Source organism: Cyprinodon variegatus, unplaced genomic scaffold (genome assembly GCF_000732505.1).
Source record: "Cyprinodon variegatus isolate N-32 unplaced genomic scaffold, C_variegatus-1.0 Scaffold2, whole genome shotgun sequence".
NCBI lineage: Eukaryota > Metazoa > Chordata > Actinopteri > Cyprinodontiformes > Cyprinodontidae > Cyprinodon > Cyprinodon variegatus.
The window spans coordinates 1104713-1123614 of record NW_015150455.1 but is presented as its reverse complement, the minus strand read 5'-3'; the positions used below and the strand labels follow the sequence as shown (position 1 = coordinate 1123614).

At 38.6% G+C, this 18902-nt stretch overlaps 2 protein-coding genes across 4 annotated transcripts; one reads left to right on the top strand and one right to left on the bottom strand.

Annotated features, from left to right (window-relative positions):
* Positions 1-809: 809 nt before the first annotated feature.
* LOC107082358 (MAGUK p55 subfamily member 6-like) lies at positions 810-13196 on the top strand. Of its 3 annotated transcripts, none has more exons than XM_015371019.1 (13): positions 810-944; positions 4306-4423; positions 4548-4666; positions 5911-6063; positions 6618-6764; positions 6904-7131; positions 8156-8287; positions 10206-10308; positions 11191-11262; positions 11375-11536; positions 11675-11877; positions 11954-12082; positions 12186-13196. In XM_015371019.1, exons 2-13 carry the CDS (start codon positions 4384-4386, stop codon positions 12360-12362), a joined length of 1665 nt encoding a protein of 554 aa, XP_015226505.1. In that variant the 5' UTR covers positions 810-944; positions 4306-4383; the 3' UTR covers positions 12363-13196. The 3 variants fall into 3 exon arrangements, with proteins under 3 accessions (XP_015226505.1, XP_015226496.1, XP_015226514.1); XM_015371010.1 differs by having other exon boundaries at positions 4545-4666; XM_015371028.1 differs by lacking the exon at positions 12186-13196 and having other exon boundaries at positions 4545-4666; positions 11943-12083.
* Positions 13197-13879: 683 nt separating this feature from the next.
* Positions 13880-18665, bottom strand: dfna5 (deafness, autosomal dominant 5). The gene is made up of 10 exons (XM_015404047.1): positions 18593-18665; positions 18112-18326; positions 17840-18032; positions 17436-17601; positions 16653-16773; positions 16445-16561; positions 15056-15183; positions 14803-14974; positions 14645-14718; positions 13880-14546 (listed from the first exon to the last, which is right to left on the bottom strand). Exons 2-10 carry the CDS (start codon positions 18314-18316, stop codon positions 14331-14333), a joined length of 1392 nt encoding a protein of 463 aa, XP_015259533.1. The 5' UTR covers positions 18317-18326; positions 18593-18665; the 3' UTR covers positions 13880-14330.
* Positions 18666-18902: the final 237 nt, after the last annotated feature.

The following is an 18902-nucleotide window of genomic DNA, read 5'->3' as shown; positions in this document are numbered from 1 at the left end:
TATATATATATATATATATATATATATATATATATATATATGTATGTATAGATATGTGTGTGTGTGTGAATTAACATCTGTGCACTTTGAAATATTAATTATAATATTCATTTTAAAGGGATTGTATGTATTTATGTATATTTATTCTACATAGACATGCAAACAAGTCATATCTGACAAAACGTAACTCTGAGCTTCTTTTTTTTTCAGTCACTAGAAATTTCTTTAAGCTTTTTTCTGCGGCTTTTTAATATAAATAAATATATATATATATAATATATAATAATAATAATAATTATTTATATATATATATATATATATATATATATATAATATATAATATTTTATAAATGTGCAGCCCACATGTGTGCAGGTAAAATAGCAATGCTAACAAGTAAAAAACTGCTAGCTAAGCGATTATATTATTATATAATATATAATATTATATAATATATAATATTTTAAAACCTGACTCAAGGGGTCTTATAATATAAGACTAATTTTACAATTCCCGTGTTTCCTTTTGGTGTCACATACAATTTCAATAACCGACGTTTCCAGGCTGAAAGGAGAGTAAATGCATTAATATCTGTGCACTTTAATATACTAAAAAATGTAAATAAAACAGTTGGGGGTGAGTCTGAGAGGGGTGATGCAGGACCACTATCCAAAATAAAATGAGGGAGCTGCATATAAACATTCTAATTAATAAAAAATTTAAAGCATATTGATTAAATATAGTTATATACATATTTTCTGTGGCGGGTTTGAATGGATTGGATATCCTGGATGAGCAGTAATGAGTGACATTCACCGCCTGAGGAGGACAGAAGCAGGCTGGGAGGCAGGCTGGGAATGAATCAGCGGTCACTGCTACCTGAGAGATCGGAAATAAAGGAAATCATGGAAGCCTGACCAGCCGGCCGTCGACCTCAGTACATTGAGTAAGTCACAACCCATTAGAAATAATAGACACTAAGTGTCTCATCGTTAAATTTGCTGTTAGTTTTAATCAATCCCGCTAACGCGGAGCAACCGTTAAAGCGCCTAACTAGCTAGCTGTACGCTAGCAGGATAACAGCTAACTTTACCTCGCTGCTAACTGCCTGGAAACGATAAATACCTCTCGAACATAGCTGGTCTAACTCTCCTATTTCCCTTTTAATGTTCACCTAACCGTTTAATTTGTCACATTGAGATAAATTTCACTTCGCTTAGCTAGCAGTTTTTTACTTGTTAGCATTGCTATTTTACCTGCACACATGTGGGCTGCACATTTAAACAGAGTCACCGTTTAAAATAGCACAGCTGAACACCTGACATCACTTAGTTTTACACATATAAAATCAAAGTTGCATGAAATGTTCGGACATTATTGTTAATGTGACAGTTTTTTCTTCCGCTAGCCAGCAGAGGCTACTTATCGTAGCAGCGAAAAACACGTGTAGCTTTGACAGCGGAGCTCTGAAGAAGGCAGTATGCTGAATATTTCAATCAGTTTCAAATGTTTGAATGACTTTACACCCTGTATGGTTACTTTTATGCATTTAACTCGATGTGTTGCATGATGCTTTTAAAAAGATACTTTGGGATTTATAATTTTGGTAAAATTGCGATCAAATTCAAATATTGAAATCAAACATTCAGAAAGGTCTGGCATCTATACATAACTTGTTTTTTTTTTACAGTGCAGAAAACTGCAATCTACGAAAGAGGATTAGGGCATCTGGGGAAAAAAAGTTAACTGGTTTTTAAATATTATTTCAGTTTAATAGGGGATCAAATTAAGAATTCTGACTTTATTCTCAGAATTCTGACTTTAATCTCAGAATGTTGGATCTTAATGTAGATGGGCACCATGAAGGAAGAGATGTAGGAGCACTCAGCTTCACTGACCACTATGTGAGTTGTTTTAGAGGGCCAGTGACACATTGGTGGAAAATGATGGAATTAGGTGACTTTTTACGTGCCCAAGGGGTCCCCAGTGATGCTATTGCATTAATGGAAGAGCAGAAGGTGATTAAAAGAAGAGAGCTACTTTAGTCTCTAAAACAGCCATGGCTACGACTTGATAATAACATGTTTGTTAGCTGTCAGAATTCAGTCATAATTCTGAGATTAAAGTCATAAGTGTGAGAAAAAGGTCATAATTCTGAAAAGAAGTCTGAATTCTCACTTTTTTCTTATATTATAAAGAGATAAAATTAAAAAATCAGTTAACTTTGTAATTTTTTTCAGTGGGCCTAATCCGTAAAGATCTTCCGTAGAAATCAGTGCAGCGCTAAACTAAAAAGAAGATTTCTGATATCTGAGATCAGTCGTCTGTTACTATGATCCTAATGTCCCTCTACGATTATTATTGTTTTTATTAGGTTTGTTTTCAATCTCCATGTTTATCTTTAACTTTGGATCAAGATTGTAATATTTTCCTCTACATCACTCATCTGAGTGCTACCCTGCTAAAATTAGTAAAGCAGCAGCCTCTTCCTTCTCCTTTTCCTCCTGACATGTAATCATTGAGACATGGTGACATTTTAAAACTCATGAGCTGCTTCTTTTCTCTCACAAACCCTAAAGAACTGAGCGCCGATATTCCCCATGAGAAACTTAAGACTTGGTACTACTACTAAAACCTTCGCCCAGCATTTACCCTTAACTGACTCTGATTTATGATCTAGTCAAATAGGCCTACAGAATTTTTTTTTTAAAGAATATATTTTTCTCTTCGCAAATATATAAAAACTAAGAACTCTTGATATATTTAGTGTGTAAATGCATGAATCTTGGACATTTCTGAGATGAATCAATATTAGAGACATGCACAGTGGAAAGAATGTTTTGATTCCTTGATTTTTCTTTGCTCTATTTTTTTGTTTGTTGGATTTAAGGTGACCTTTATTAAGATTTCAGCTTCTATATTTCTGTTTCTTTTAAAAAAAAAAAAATATATATAAAGAACTACTTAAATAGCCTATTCAATCCCTTTTTAAAAAAGGCAGACTGGACGTTGAACAAGGAGAAAAATTGGTATTAGCAGCACTACCTATTGATTAAAACTACTCTTAAAGCTATAGCTGTTCTCTTTATTAATGCTGCTGTAAACAAAGACTGGAGGCAGTTTGATTGGCAGGATCATGTAAAATATAACATCTCACACTGTGATGGTACATTCAGCAGCACTATTTGTTTATTAGTGGAGGTTGGTGTATAAATATGTCTATATAAATCAGTTATACCTCTTGTGTAATTTTTTTTTCTCTTCTTGGCAAAACGATGCAAAAACTGATGGCCGGAGAGGCTAACCAGATTTTTGAAAGGTCTGATTATTTCTTCTAGTCCTCTTTTTTTCCATACATATCAATGTGTTAAGTTGAGAAAAAAAAACAAGTCACCTTAATAGCAGCCTTTACTTACCAGATGAAGCTGTTAGAGAACATAATGTTTAGTGTTTAGTAAGGCCCTCTTTTGTTTGCAAAACATTTCAGACAAGTCAGAGCACATAGGAAGATTACTACTGCACACAATACTCCTCATCATAGTTCATTATAAAAAAGGCAGAAACAACCGTCCCAAAGAGAAGACTTTAAGTTGCATCTCTTTTAAATTAGGACTGCAATGTTTTAGTTTCCGTATTAATAGGTAAGGGCTGTTTATGTAATTTACTTTAAGTGACTTTGTCAGAAATTGAAGTTGTTTATCATTTTAATCTGCATTAAATATTCAAAAGCACAATTTCAAAGAACTGATTATATTTACTGGATTGTTTTTATTTCCGCTTTTTGTTAAAGGCAGATGCTTGTTTTTTTGTGTCTCGCAGAGCCTGTTGCTGTGATGATTTAAACACACAACACATGCAAGGTCCTGCAGCTTGTGTTGGAAAACCAAGCTGGTTTTGTTTTAGCAATACACAAGGAAAGCTGCTTTTATTATGTTTTAGAAGTGTACATAGTGCTATACAGTTACAATTCAGCACATCTACAACTGCAACTCCTTACTAAAAAGGTTGTAAATTTGTTTGGAGAGAATGTGAGGACAGAAGGCCTCTGTTGTGTGTAAGGGACTGGTGCAACCTTTAACCAAAGGGAAGAAACAACCATCAGTCCTCATTCAATTGTCATCTTTGTCATTTCACAGAAAATACAAAAGAAAATGGTATTTTCGTGCTCTTAAACTTGCTCTCATTATTTCACTTGTATCTGTGTTTAGTACAACATGTCAGCTTGGTTAATGTCAGATTATGGTTTGTATATCATAGTTATCTTACCATAAACTATTCTGACTTGTTGGGTTTCCTTCATCCCTCAGCTCTCCATTTGCTCCGGTTTCTGTAAACGGGCAGTTGGGCAGCTTTAGACGGAGAGTTGGACCATCCTGAACTGAGGAATGAACAACATGACTGTAGCCAATGCAAATTTGGGTTCAGGTAAGCCCAAAAAGAAAGCACACTAAATGGCTATTTCTGTTTTTATAAAGATATTCAAGTCGTTCCTTTCTAAGCCAACATTCTGTTGTTCTGGTTCATGTGAGACATCTTTGTTCTTCAGCAGCCATGCAGCAGGTTCTTGACAACCTTAAAGACATCCCATCAGGAACTGCAGCCAAAGATATTGACCTCATCTTCCTCAAAGGAATCATGGAGAGCCCCATTGTCCGTTCTCTTGCTAAGGTGAAGCACAATCCTAACGCCTACAGTGATTCCATATGTCATGTAGGGCTGAAACCATTAATGGTGATTAATCGATTATTGAAATAATCGTCAGCTAATAGAGTAATCGATTAATCATTAACTGTAGTGTAGAAACCTCAAAACATTGACAGCGAAACCCACTTAGAGTAGAAGCTATTCCAGCTATGTAAAAAAAAAAAAATATCTATAAATATTTTGCATTTAAGACTAAAAACACTTTTTCATCTGTCAATATGCTCTATGCAGTAAAAGTTTTAGTTTTACTAGATTAAATTCTGTAAAAAGTGTTCTTTAAGGAACCTTTGGCTATGTGATTAATAATCAAAAAAACTGATCAATCCATTAGCAAAATAATCATTAGTTGCAGCCCTAATGTGGTTTAAAGGAAGAGGAATCTCTGGGTATTATTGTTTTTGTAAAGTTGATACAAAAGCTAAACTAAAAAGAAGGTTTCTGATATCTGAGATTAGTCGACTGTTACTCATAGAAACATAGAAACTGTGGAGAGTTTCAAATACCTGGGTGTTCACGTCAATAAGAAAGCTGACTGGACACATAACACCATAATAATAATTGGAAATAACTATCCAACATTTTAAGTTTTTGTAAAAAATTTTTTTTTTCCCCCTACATTTTGAAATCAATACTAACAAAGTATTTCAAGATAATAATTTAATATGTCGGTTCTTTGCTTTTGTACATAACAAACCACTAATTGTTTAAAACTACTTTCTGCAGAATTGTTTGGGTTATCCATAAGTACTGAACTTTGCTGAATCGAGCCACAAAAGTACTGTAAATAGCAGTTTCAGCCGACGCTCTTATAAGTGGCATAGTAGCACAGGCACACTCAGTAGGGTTAAACAAGCGCACCCTTTCTATTTGCTGGAAAGGTTGCTAGGCGATGATCATACTGCAATCCGAGAGAGAGCAAAAAAAATCCGCAAGCAGAGCCTACGGGTTTGCGAGCGTATCTGAAACTCGAGCAGAGCGCGGTTTGTGCGAGAGGAGAAAATATCTGTGCAAGAAGCATTAAATCTGAGAGAAGAAACAAAGATTTGAGAGAGAAGAGAAAATATTTGAGAAAGAGCGCATGTAATGTGAGCATTATAAGTTTTGACTGCAAGAAGATGAAATTCTTTTCTCAAATTGAAATTATGTGCTCTTGCATTATGGCAGGATAATTCTCCCATATTTTTATTTCTGGTGTTTTATGGATTTAGGCCCACGAGCGTCTGGAGGAAGTCAAGCTTGAAGCGGTGGGAGACGACAACGTTCAGCTGGTCACAGAGATCTTGGATTCTCTCAACAACCTCGGAGAACAAGACCCGGCTGCCGTTGAGCTCGCCAGAATCCTGCAGGAGCCTCATTTCAGGGTCTGAAGACTGTAATCCTATTTGTGCTAAGGGTTTACTTACAAAGCCCTTTTTTTCTAACTTGTGAAAGAGTGATATTTAAAGCTTTTTTGGGGTCTTTTTCTCAAACTGGTCTATTGGAGATATGATGTATTTTGAGTTTCACAGCATTATATGCTAAACAAAGTCCTGTAAGTAGGGTAACAGCATATTTCTTTAAACTTTTTAAAATGAAACTAAGTAATTAGCAATAGTTTCAAACAAGGTTTAAAGGATGGACTAATTGTATAGAGTAGAGCAGGAAGATCTTCCATTATGTTTGCATAATTGCTGCTCTAAATTATGCTGGTTTCATTTTATTGCTATAAGGGAAGCAATAATAGTGAGTCATGTCTTCCTTTAGTAGGTCATCATTCAGTCCGGTCAAAAACAAGATATGCTTAGAAAATGATTCACTCTTTAGTAATGCTTAGTGTAGGAGTGGTTGATTATTTCTTATTGGATGAAGTAACCGTTGGTCGGAGTAGTTCAACCGTTTACTGTGGTTTTTATTTTTCCCTTTTGTCCCGTTTCAGTCTTTAATAGAAGCTCATGACAGAGTGGCTGTTAAATCATACGAAGTGCACAACGCCTCGGCTAACAGCAACCTTTCGCCAAGTTCCCTGATGCCAGCTGATGCTGTGAGGGTGATCGGTATTCAGAAAAAGGCCGGGGAGCCTTTGGTGAGCTTAATAGCCATCCTCTCCACATGTTTTCTGATTTATCGTGCCTCCGTTCAGCTGGTCGAACTCTGAGATGAGCCACACGTCTAATTTACTGCTTGTAGATGTGAACCCCTGAGCAGCTCGTGCTCTCTTCCAGGGAGTGACATTCCGCGTGGTGAACCAGGAGATGGTGATCACGCGGATCCTGCATGGCAGCTCCATCGATAGACAGGGCATGCTGCACACGGGGGACATCATCCAAGAGGTCAATGGTCAGGCAGTGGGCAGCAACCCCCAGGAGCTCCAGGAGATCCTGAAAAACTGCAGTGGGAGCGTCACACTCAAGGTCCTGCCCAGCTACAGAGACACGCCGGCACCCCCACAGGTGAGGTGGGGAGGGAATGCCACATGCAGCCGAATCCAACACTCCATATTGATTATTTAAAAATGTATCCCCTCATATACACCTAACCCAACCACAGACTGTAATGCTTTGAGAGATTCTCACTGGAGATAAGGAGAAACTGTCGAGGAGCGGGCCGGGGGCAGCCTGCCTGGCTGTTCAGAATGCCAGGCGCTTGAAAACCGAGTCCACAAGGACCTATTAATAACACTCTACATACTAACTAGGGCACTGTGACCACTGGAACCCCTCCGGTCCTTACTGTAACAGGCACGGCAGCAGCTGACACTGGCAGTAGTGTGTAAGGTTATGTCACACGCTAACCTCTCTGCCAGAAACCACCTGTAATCCCTCCGCTGTGGATATTTCTAGGTTTCTAGTCTGGCTAGCAGAAAACATTATTTAATGCTCCGTCAGATTTATTTGAGCTCTTCTTTTTGAGATACAGTGCTGCTGAGAGAAAGTATTTTCCCAAGAGATTGCTGTGCGGTTTAACTTTTTAAAGCCTTGAAAGAATGTTTTAGGTAATTAGATGGGAGGTAATAAATTAAAGAAATTAGTGAAGTAGCAAACATCTGACAACATAAAGTAAGCTGAAAAGATCTTGAAAAATCACCACATGATACTCTGATCTAAATAAATCGAAGAACAGATGAGCAACGATGGTGCAGACACATTTAGTCTGCGAAGGATAAGAAGTCATTTCTAGGTCTTGCTAGACTCTAGAAAATCAAAAAAGAAACGAACCGAAAGTGATAATCTCAGGTCTAACTCATTACACCATGCATTTCCCAAAATTTATTCTCAATTCTGGGAAAATATTCAGTAGACTAATTTTAAAAAATTAGAGCTCTTTGTAAGGCGTTTGTCCATCTGGTGTAAAACAAAGACTATTATGAAAAAAAAAAAAAAAAACGACGACAAGCCAGCAGTGTGATTTTTCTTATGTCAAATATGTCCTGTTTCATTTCTACTTTTTAACTTTACACTTTATTCTAACTTTTAGGTTTATTTGAAGCCATACTTTAGCTACAACCCTGCCACAGATAACCTGATCCCCTGTAAAGAGGCAGGCCTGGCCTTTGCCAAAGGAGACATACTTCATGTGGTCAATAAGGAAGACCCCAACTGGTGGCAGGTGGGTCAAAAATAACTATTAACATCTGCTGGAGTCATGGGCTGGTTTATAAAGGAGCACATGGCCACTCCTTTATAAAAATCCTGCTTTTCTCTCTGACCTTTACCTTCTCAGACAAGTTCTAGTCAGTCACAGACCTCCTCTGCAGTGAGATTTTATCCACTTGCAAGCTCAGGTTAAAGTAATGGGATTTCATATTCATGTGCAAGATTGAAACTTGGATTACAGAAACTTTCCTTAAATTGTTTTCACATGTAATTAGGAAATGCTTTCTAAGTACTATAGGCACCACCTTTTTGGTGCTTTCTACTAAGAACTCTGTGGAGCGTCTTGCAGAGTTTGTAGTCTGAGTTATGGTTGAAGACGGCAACTCTATATTGAGATAACTCAGAGAGTCACGTCTTCTCCATCTGCATAAGCTGCCCCCTTCCTCGTGTAAAACACAGTTAAACGACGAGACCAGCTTTACGCGGCGTCATACCAGAATTAAGAACATTAACCAGATCCAGTAAGAGCAATGCAATCATGATGAGCATAGCCTGCCTTGTTGACTAAAGTAGCTGTGGCTGTTGTCTGAGGGGACCTGCACATCTCTGGCTTGTATTTGTTCGTTTGTGTCTCTGTGTGCGTGTGTCTACAAGAAAAATGGGGGGAAAAAAGTGCCATGAATTAACACAGGGAGTTTTCTTTTTTTAAATGTATATAAATGGCGTTGTGGTGACGGGATGGACTCTGTAGTATAGAACATCAGCTGTGTGGCTGCTTGACTGACAGGGTCCCGCCATAAAAGCGCAGTCTCCATCTTCCTTAAGCACCATCCCAGCCTCTGATTGGTTAAACATATGCTTTCATGTTCACTTAACTGCTGCATTTGTGTACCAGCACTCAGCTGACTTTGTGGCTATGTAAGAACTGATAAGCTTCTGAGCTTTTCAGGTTTTTCGTAGCGTTCTTGTCTTCAGCCATGGACTAAAAGTACGAAAACATTTTGGTGGTTGTGAAATTAGGCCAGTTTATCCTATTATTGTCCCAGTTTAACATTGTAGCAGGGGGAGGAATGGAAATAAGATCTTCTTTTATTGGAAATTAATGAGAATTAACCAATTTTAGAGCCATCCCTATCCGACTCAAATAAAGCTGACTTCATTCAATTGCAAATAAGTAGACCTGAATAATCTGGAAATTCCTGTGAAATTTGTCCAGTCAAGGGTCTACCATCGAGTTCTATGTCCAGCTCGATTTAAACTCTGACATTAACATGATTTGGGATGTTCCAGGATGCTATATTACTATACTTAGACATTAAACATAGAGAAACGTGAGTAAATTGGAGGAAAAGGTGTTTTTGTAAATCCATTCTGTGATTAGCTGCTTCAAACATTTATGCCAAAATAAAAAATTTAATTTTTAAATTTATTTTACCCCAAATTCCCAGTCAGAAATTTGTCTTTGTCAGTCAGCACCACTTCTGGTCAGTGAGGAGGGCAGGGCTCCCCTCTTTCCACCTATACTTGCGCCCTTCATTCCTTGCTTCCTTCTTTTTTTTTCCTTCCCTCCTTAGTTCATTTAGTCCATATATAAACTCTGCTCGTTATAGAAATATATTCTTTCCATAGATTGATATTGATTTTCAGTGTTCTGTAGTCAGAAACAAATTTAAGAAATTGAACAGTCTGCATAGTTTCTTTTGTGTAGAAACATTCCCATTATATTTTTGTGTGCTGAAGTGTTGTATTCAAAGGAATAAATAAATTGAAGAGGTAGCATTATCGCCTGGGTTTCCTACCATCCAGGGCTTATAACAAGTTCTGTTAATCAAGATTCAGTGAAATTCTGTCATAGTTGTTATTGTCTTCTTGAGTCAGATGTTTGATAACAGGTCTTTTTTTTTATTTATTTATTTTTTTATTTCACAAAGGCACGCAAAGTTGTTGGTGGAGCCACTGGCCTGATTCCTAGTCAGGTCTTGGAGGAGAAGAGGAAAGCTTTTGTGAGGAGAGACTGGGACACCGCTGGTACAGGTTGGCACCTCCCCAGTTTCCCCATCATACCAGACATTAGGGCTGGGCGATATGACCTCAAATCAGTATCACAATAAATTGGGCAGTTTTACCTCGATAATGATAATTGCTCCAGCTCCTCTATCAGAAATAAAGGCATGTGCAGGAAATGCAACTGATTTTTAATTATAATTTACCTATAAACCTAATAAATCACATAACATATTACCTCTAAATGTAATATTAAAGTCTTGTACCCATTTAGCTTTAAACATTCACTTATGTCTTATTGAACAGGAGAAATATATTTCCTCTCCTGCAAACATTTTTTCTCAAAGGTAATGCAGCCTTTTGCACATCTTTGAACTCAACAGCGTGGCTGTGCTGTAATGATGGAGATTGGATGTGTTACTTTGGGTTGTCCCCCCAGTTTTTAGACAAACTTTGCATTTTGTGTTCTTTTGCTCAACATCTGTGGTGTAATTTTGGTGCCACGGAACTGAGCATGCAGTGAGAACAATGTGCACCGTTTAAACTTGCACACCCTCTTTTACAACCGGCTTGCCTACACGCTCTGGACTTCTTCTCTGCTGGCTCAGCTTCATCTCTGCTTTCACTCAGCTTCACAGGATTAAATTATATAAATTTTTTTTACAGCTGTGTTAGACGCTTCTTCACTGGGCTCATCCGCCAATCTCTTTGTTTACGCTTCTGACTGGATTGTTTGAGTCATGTGATTCCCCATATACTGCAGTGTCTTAAAGGGGAAGGAAATACCAGCCACCAGTGCAAACAGAAAAAACAGCAGTTTATCGCCCAGCCCTACCAGACATCTTTGCTGAGTTTCTCTAATGGATTCATTTGTAAACTATTTGCACTAACATGTGGTGGCATGTGCTTCAGGAATGCTCTGTGGGACTCTGACCTCGAAGAAAAAGAAGAAGAAAATGATGTACCTCACTTCAAAGAACGCAGGTGTGTTTCACCACAGTTTCTCACTATTGTTTCTGGTGTTTTTCTTTTTTTCCCATTTGAATTTGTCTGAGATGATACAGTCCTCATTCAGCCTGTGCATTGCCTTGAGCAGAGTTTGACCGTTATGAGCTGCAGATCTACGAGGAAGTTGCTAAGATGCCCCCATTTCGAAGGAAAACGCTAGTTCTGATTGGAGCCCAGGGGGTGGGAAGGAGGAGTCTGAAGAACCGCCTTGTTGTCATGAATCCTCTTAGATATGGAGCCACTGTGCCCTGTGAGTGTGCCAGTCTAACCTGGATTACATTTGTTCTGATGATGTACACTAAAATCCCAATGAATTACATAAACTAGAAACTTAACAGAGAATGAAGGCTTCTGCTTTGATCGCTTTCCTAAACTTTCCCGGCTTTAGTCACGTCGCGCCATCCCAGAGAAGAGGAGAAAGACGGACAAAACTATTGTTTCGTGACTCGGGAAGAGATGGAGCGGGACATCAAGGAGAGCAGATACCTGGAGCACGGAGAGTACGACGGGAACCTCTACGGCACCAAGATTGACTCCATCCACGAGGTGGTTCGGGCTGGCCGCACATGCATCCTGGATGTGAACCCGCAGGTAAGTCAGCCTAACTTCAGCACGCAGAGCTGTGTGGCCCTGAGGCTTTAGTAATGACATCACAGTTTATGCACAGGCCCTAAAAGTGTTGAGGACTGCGGAGTTCATGCCGTTCGTGGTTTTTATTGCTGCTCCTGAGCTGGACACACTAAGAGAAATGCACAAAGCTGTGGTCGATGCTGGCCTCACTACCAAAATACTCACGGTAATCATTACAAACTGGTTTACCTATTTTGATGACATCATTGCTTCTCCTGAGCAGCAGCTTCTGCTATCATAGCATAACCGGATTCCCTGTTTTGATGTAGGAGAACGATTTGAAGAAGACCGTAGATGAGAGCGCCAGGATCCGTCGGGCGTACAGCCACTACTTTGACCTGATTATAGTCAATGACAATCTGGACAAGGCATTCGACAAGCTTCAAGACACCGTGGAGCGATTATTTGTGGAGCCGCAGTGGGTTCCAGTCAGCTGGGTCTACTGAATTTCCTCCTCCTCCTGGACCGACAACGGCCAAGCTGCCAGGCCTTGAATTAAAAACTTGTTTTTTAACACTTTGCTGCACACAGGAATTATGGGACGTCAACCTTGTGGTACAAAGCTGCATCAGTCACCTTAAATCTGATTCGCCAGTTTTCTTTTCCAGTAAACTATGCAACTGTATAAAAAAATAACGGACACACAGGAAGTGTACTTATTTAGTAACAATTATGTTTGTTTTAGAGGATATTTGTATTTATGCGGAAGAGGCTTTTAATCAGCTTTAAGTTTGCAGACAGTCACATCTGTAAAGGAAAGTTTTATTTATTCTGCTGAAATGAGTGCTCTGTCAGAGAACAGGATGTGATACCTCAGTGTTAAGTTTACAGTCTATAAATCATAACTACAAATGCACTAATTCATCATGTTTCTGTGACTTAGATCTACTGACTGATAATTGTAATTACATTATTTCAGGTCAGCCTTCTGTCTGAAAACTCTCCCTCTGACCACCATTTTTAGTTAAACAGAGCAAAGCAATACTGTGGTGTTCACTGGAACACAAAAAACTACTGTTTATGATGCTACGTGTTCTGCAGGTAGAGGGTTTAAAGTTTTGGACTCTCAGAATAGTGGATTTGGTGCCATTTGTGCTGAAAAGATTATAAAAAACTAACTCACCCAGTGCTCATGAAGAGGTTTCTTCATCTCAGCAAACTATCCCTTTAGATGTGATAATAAAAAGACTTAACAGTTTTAATTATTATTCAGATTTACTTATAAAAGATATATTTTACAAGATCTAAGATTATGTATTTTCAGATGTTTAATAAAGTAACAGGTGTTTTCTAATGATCGGTCTCATTTCTTTTTCTCTTTTGACTGTTAGAGTAAGCAAATCCTATATACGGTTATACCATAGTAATAACATCACAATAATGCATCTTTGCATAGATTTGGGTTTATAAAGTCAAAATCTTGAAAACTTAAAAAACAAAATGAACGTGTTAAACATTGTTTTACACTGGAAAGTCTATTTCAAATCTGCAAAGTAATTTTATGTGAGACTAAATGTTTGGACTAAATGTGAAGTAGAAAAAATGATATATGAATTTTCCATTATTTGGATAAAGTCTGATTTGATGGAGGATGTTGTTAATATCAGGTTTTAAGTTGTGTAAAAGGGAGTAACCCACTGGATGAATGTCTGCAGTCGGTCTAAACCTGCTGTAATCCAACTTATTCTACTGTTGGTCTGGTTTTAATCTTCTTCCCAGTCTCACGTCTTTAACACGTCTGAAGCTTCTGGAAAATATCTTCTTACTCCTCCCATGTGTTAGGATTTCAACTGTTCCTTATTCTTTCCATTTTTTTAATGAAGATTGATTAGAATCTATCCTTAAAACTAACCCATTCTCTGATATTTACCAACAAACCTTTAGAGACCTTCACACAAGGGCTGTGTTTATACATCATTTAAATCACAGACTTCACTAATTAGTGATTTTTTTCACTTGGTTTTAATTAAGAGTATGAACACAAGCTTAACACTAAACATAAAATCATGAAATACTTAAGGGTTTATTTTTGAGTCGGTTCACTTCCACTTGACACATTGTTTTTCTGTGCTTGTAAATAACAGACATTATTGTATCCAACACATTTCTTAGTGAGGTACTTAAAAAAACAGCCTTAAGTGTTCTAGGCAGAACAGTCAAAACCTAAAACGATTAAATGTAATATTTAATACTTATAGAGGAAAATAACTATCTAAAGCTATTTGAGATGGGTCATGTTTTTCTCTTTGAAAAAGGTGGAACACATTTATCAGCTAGTGCTTCTCTGTAGGAGATATCCATTGTGTTTGAACATATTAGTTTATAGATCAAGACCTCTAACCCTCAATCTTCCCTCAAAAACAATTCAGTCACAAATCCCTCTGATCCAGCATACTGTAGAGGGTTAATTTGGATCAGTCATGGGCCAAAGAGGCAAGACTTTTAATGGCGATGCACAGGAATAGAGGGCGTTTTCCTGGCTCCTTCCTGATTTCGGCCTGTACCACATCGCCGCCTCTGCTTAGAGATACATTAGAGGAGGCAAACAGGTGTTCAGCCCTTTCATAGACGTCATCTGGCAGAGCTGCGCTGCTCAGAGCCGGCTTCGAGTTTCCTGATGCACACTGCACCTAGACCGTACATAGGGGAAGCAAGGTAAGAATGAGTAATATAGTTTGTAATCTGAGTTAGTTGCAACACTAATGTGTGTAGAATGATCGTCACTAACCAGTAGTTCCAGAGCCTGCAGGGTTGCAGGATTACTACATTTTCTTAAAACTGGGAGACAATCCTCTGACATCTCTGGAAGAATTTAATTAACAAGGTCAAAAAAAATATGATCAGACTTGTATTTTTTTTCCTTCTCAAACTGGAGGCCTTTCTTACCTTCTAAAGCGCTGGTAGTCAGATGCAATGCAGTGAGGATGGATGTCCTAGCTGAATCTTCTGCGCTAGACTGCTGCTGCAGCACCTCAAGAATTGCTTGGATCTTCTGCTGCTGAGACTCTATTAATCCAGCATCCAGGTTTGTTTTTTTATCCTGATACATCTGTTCCAGCTGTCACAAAAACATGCATCCACTGTTATCTACCGTGTTGATTTAGTTAAAGAAACCGAGGACATTTTGTGCGTCTCTTACGGCGTTCTGGAGTGCCCCGATAGCTGCCGGGTCCTGCATCAGCTCTGTGATGTGCTGGAGCAGAGACGACCTGGTGGAAGGTGGAAGGGCAGAAAGCAGCAGGAAATGATCCTCGAGTTTCTGCAGTTCTAAGGAGAAAGAAACACATTTACAGCACTTATTTTACAAAGATGTATCAAGCACAAAATAAAGCTGTTAAATATGACAAAAGAAAACATGGTTCTTATTTAATCTGGAAAAACCAAACAAAAAACAATCAGTTTGAGCATTTTTCAGTTCTGGATAATATGGAGAAAGACAACAGAAAAGGGAAATTAATATATTTCTATTTCCAGAATTCTTAGCAACCCATGTCTGCTGGTATACACTTTAAAATAATTTCACTTTAAATTTTTAGCTACTTTAAACAGTAGCGGAACAAACAAAACCTGGAAATTTAATGCTTGAGCTTTGAGAAGAAAAATAAGCAGCCCATATGACAGATGCTTGAATACCCCGAATGATTAAAGGAAAACACTTGACACATCACTATACTTATGCCTTTCCCAGGACCTTAACAGGATGTGTTGCATCTGACTACAGGGCTGCACAAAAGCCTTGCAGCGCCAGTTTTCTTCATTCTTTTCTTTAAAGGAACCAGACTTTCTTGTTTTTAATCAAACAATCTATAACTGAATGTTTTCTGTAACCCTTAGCTACATTATTTTTTGCTCTTACAAGTCTTGTACCTGATTATAGCAACGTACTGTGAGGAGTAAAAAAAATAACCTGGAGAAGTAATGCCATAAAAAGGCAGTACAAGAGCCCGACAAAGCTTTAGATGGAGGCTGCTAGTAGTGAACGCATTGTGAGTCAACACAGACCAACACCTTAAAAAGTCTGGCTTTTGGCTGAAAATAAGTGCAAAGACTGAGTAAATAAATGTTTATTTATGTAACATCTTTAGAAAAAATAGTACAAAGTGCTTCAGAAGAACAAAATAAGACCAATGGATAGTGCAAAAAGTTTTCAGCTGTCAAGTAAGACCACCGAATCCACGAATCCCGAGTTAGAATGCAGACAGTTCCAAAATCTGGGAGGTCACTGTAGTAAAAGCTCTATCTCCTTTAGTTTTCAGCCTCCTGTCATTCACAGCCAGCAACCCCTGATCAGAAAAGAGAAGTTACTGTGCAGAGAACCTTTAAAGCCAGAGCACGTCTTGTTCAAGGCCAGATAAGTCTCAGTTTTAATCCAACCATTAAGAAATGAGGAATAACTTAAGGCGTTTGGCTGCATAATTAACTATAATTACCATGTTATTATAATCCTACATCTTCAGAAAGATGTTTTATGCAACAATTATTATTGATTTCTTCAGTGTGTAAAAAAAAAAGAGAACATTAGTTTTACCCTGTTGAAGCAGATGGCTCTCTGAGGCCTCTGGTGCTGCTGACACGCCCGGCAGCTGCTTCTCAACATGGCCGTCTACTTCAAACCCTCCAGTGGTGCCTGACATCACACACAACCCTGTGGAAAACAGTTGGAATACTCAGTCGATCTTTTTAATGCCTTATTAAATTAACAAAAGTCAGTCTATAAAAATGGAAGGGATTGTCACCAAAGTGCCCGTCCTGCTTGATCTCCAGCTCAATCAGGCTATAGGCTATAGTGGTGTGTGTGGGGATCTCCATTGTTACATTGCTGTCTTTGCTCAATTTTCCATTTTCCATCAGCGCCACCTAGTGGAGAGATAACAAGGCAGCAGGATGCTCAGAAAAACATGCATTGATGAGTTGACTTATTAAAGCCAACTGACACCCATAACAAAACAACTGCAATATCATAATTCTGACTAAAAGACTGTTTCTACTCCCAAATATTCCCAGCAGCAGCTGGCATGGTTCCGACACACTTCCTGACTTAAGATTTTCAGCCTTTATGATTTTTAGTCTAATTAGGTGGACGGATGAGTGGCATTAGGGTGACAAGAAAACACGGATTGCAATAAATGTTAGAAATACAGATTATTTTCATGTAGCCAGTTGGAAGAAGAATAAAATCTGGGTATTATCTCCCTCTTTCAACAATATTCCAGATTTGGAAATCCTGTAAATGGAATTTTAAGATTTAGCATGCTGAGAGGGAGGACTGAGCTGGACAATACAAACAAGAAGCAAACCAAACTGGATAAATCAATGACACTGTTTCCTTGAACAGTGTAAAGCTCCTTTCGCCCAATAGTTTAGTAACGCTCCCAGTTCCGTGCAGAACTGAAACCTAACTCCTACTTTACGTTGGTTCAAACTAAAAGAGGAACTCAGTGTACAAATGCATCACACAACATAAAGTCAGGTTAAGATAGTGTAAGCATGTGTTTGTGATAAGTTTTCTTCTACTGTACTTTAGATATTTTGGGGCTCAGGCTCCCTCCGCACTGCCCGCCCTGCTGCACCTCCTCGATGACTGAACAGGGCTGCGTGGTCACGATGCGCTCCTTCACGATGCAAAGAACCTGTTTCTGTTTTTCTTTGATCTGCTGGATCAGAGAGTGGGACATGTCCACCACTCTAAAACAGAAACACAAAACATAATGGAATATTGTCAGGAATTGCTGATTTAAATAAAAGCATCCCTTTCAGTGGTCTGTACTTTCAATGTATTATTCTCTGAAAAGATGTTATTGACATTAAAACCTCTCAGAAAGTCTTTATGTTAATATTTGACTGGACCTGAATCTTTATGGTTGAGCACAGATCAGGTTTGCTGTTAGAGATCTTTAAGGGAGGTTCTGCTGGTGGAGCTGACCTGTCTTTGGAGTCTCGCAGCAGCTTCTGAACCTCAACTTCCTCTTTCTTCAAACTGCCAAAGGATGACTGGAGTTTAGAGGAATCTTTACCCCCTATGCTCACGTTTGCTTTGACAAGCTTAGCATTGACGTTCCCCTCGATGTTGTCTCCAAAGGTGCCGCTGTATTTGATGAAGTCTGTCTCCAGCACAACTGTAAAGGTACTTCAGAAGGTCAGATTTGCAGCCATCTTCTTACAAGCAGATGCTCAGATGAAACAGGTGAGGTTTACCTGGCGTTATGGGCGTGTCCCCCGTCAGCAGGTCGTTCAGGGTGAAGTCGGTTGGAAGATATTTTGGTTTCTGCCAGAACCAGAAACGTTTCCGCTTCACCACCACAGTCAGCACAGCGATGGAGTCGTTCAGGTGGGACACCGGGATCAGCAGGCCTCCATCGTCCACCTCCTCCACAAAGTTTTTGGTTGCTGTGGTGAACATTTCTAAATCCCTGGAGAAAGTGAAAGAAAATGTATTCCTGTTATCCGTCAGTCAAACTCCACCTGTGGATACCTGTCAATCCACCCTACTTCCGCCCACTTCTCCTCACACTTGAATAAAGTAAAACCCGGTTTAAATACTTTAGTTAAACGTTTAAAGTAGCTAAAACCACCTAGCATCAAACAAAAGCCCAATTTCCTTTACCGTTTATCATTAAAACAGCATTAATTAACATCAAAACACGTCCTCCCCTTAATTTAAAGCTAGTTTTGTTACCTTAGATCAGAGGTGTTTAGCCGGGCTCACAGTGGTTCAGTCTGTTTTGGACAAAGCAGATGAAGATGCCCCGCCCTCTGCACAGGAAGCCACTACTTCTTATGAAAAAACCCTGTGCAAGTGTCATAGCATCTAATAAATGTGTGATATCATTTGCAAACATGTAATTTCTTATCAAACCTTATCCAATTACCTCTTAGTGTTCTTATTGAACACTAAGAGCAAAACTATATATTGATTATAAAAATCACTGTTAACATTCTGATTTTTTCAGATTTTCTAGTCATGTTCAGCTTCGGCACCATCTAGT

Coding starts and splice junctions, on each gene's coding strand:
- LOC107082358 (XM_015371010.1), top strand. CDS start 4,384: ATGAACAACATGACTGTAGCCAATGCAAATTTGGGTTCAG. Junction 7,132..8,155: donor ACACGCCGGCACCCCCACAG/GTGAGGTGGGGA, acceptor TCTAACTTTTAG/GTTTATTTGAAGCCATACTT. Junction 10,309..11,190: donor CTGGGACACCGCTGGTACAG/GTTGGCACCTCC, acceptor CATGTGCTTCAG/GAATGCTCTGTGGGACTCTG.
- dfna5 (XM_015404047.1), bottom strand. CDS start 18,316: ATGTTCACCACAGCAACCAAAAACTTTGTGGAGGAGGTGGACGATGGA. Junction 16,774..17,435: donor TGAGCCCCAAAATATCTAAA/GTACAGTAGAAG, acceptor TCTCTCCACTAG/GTGGCGCTGATGGAAAATGG. Junction 14,547..14,644: donor TGCAGGCTCTGGAACTACTG/GTTAGTGACGAT, acceptor TGTACGGTCTAG/GTGCAGTGTGCATCAGGAAA.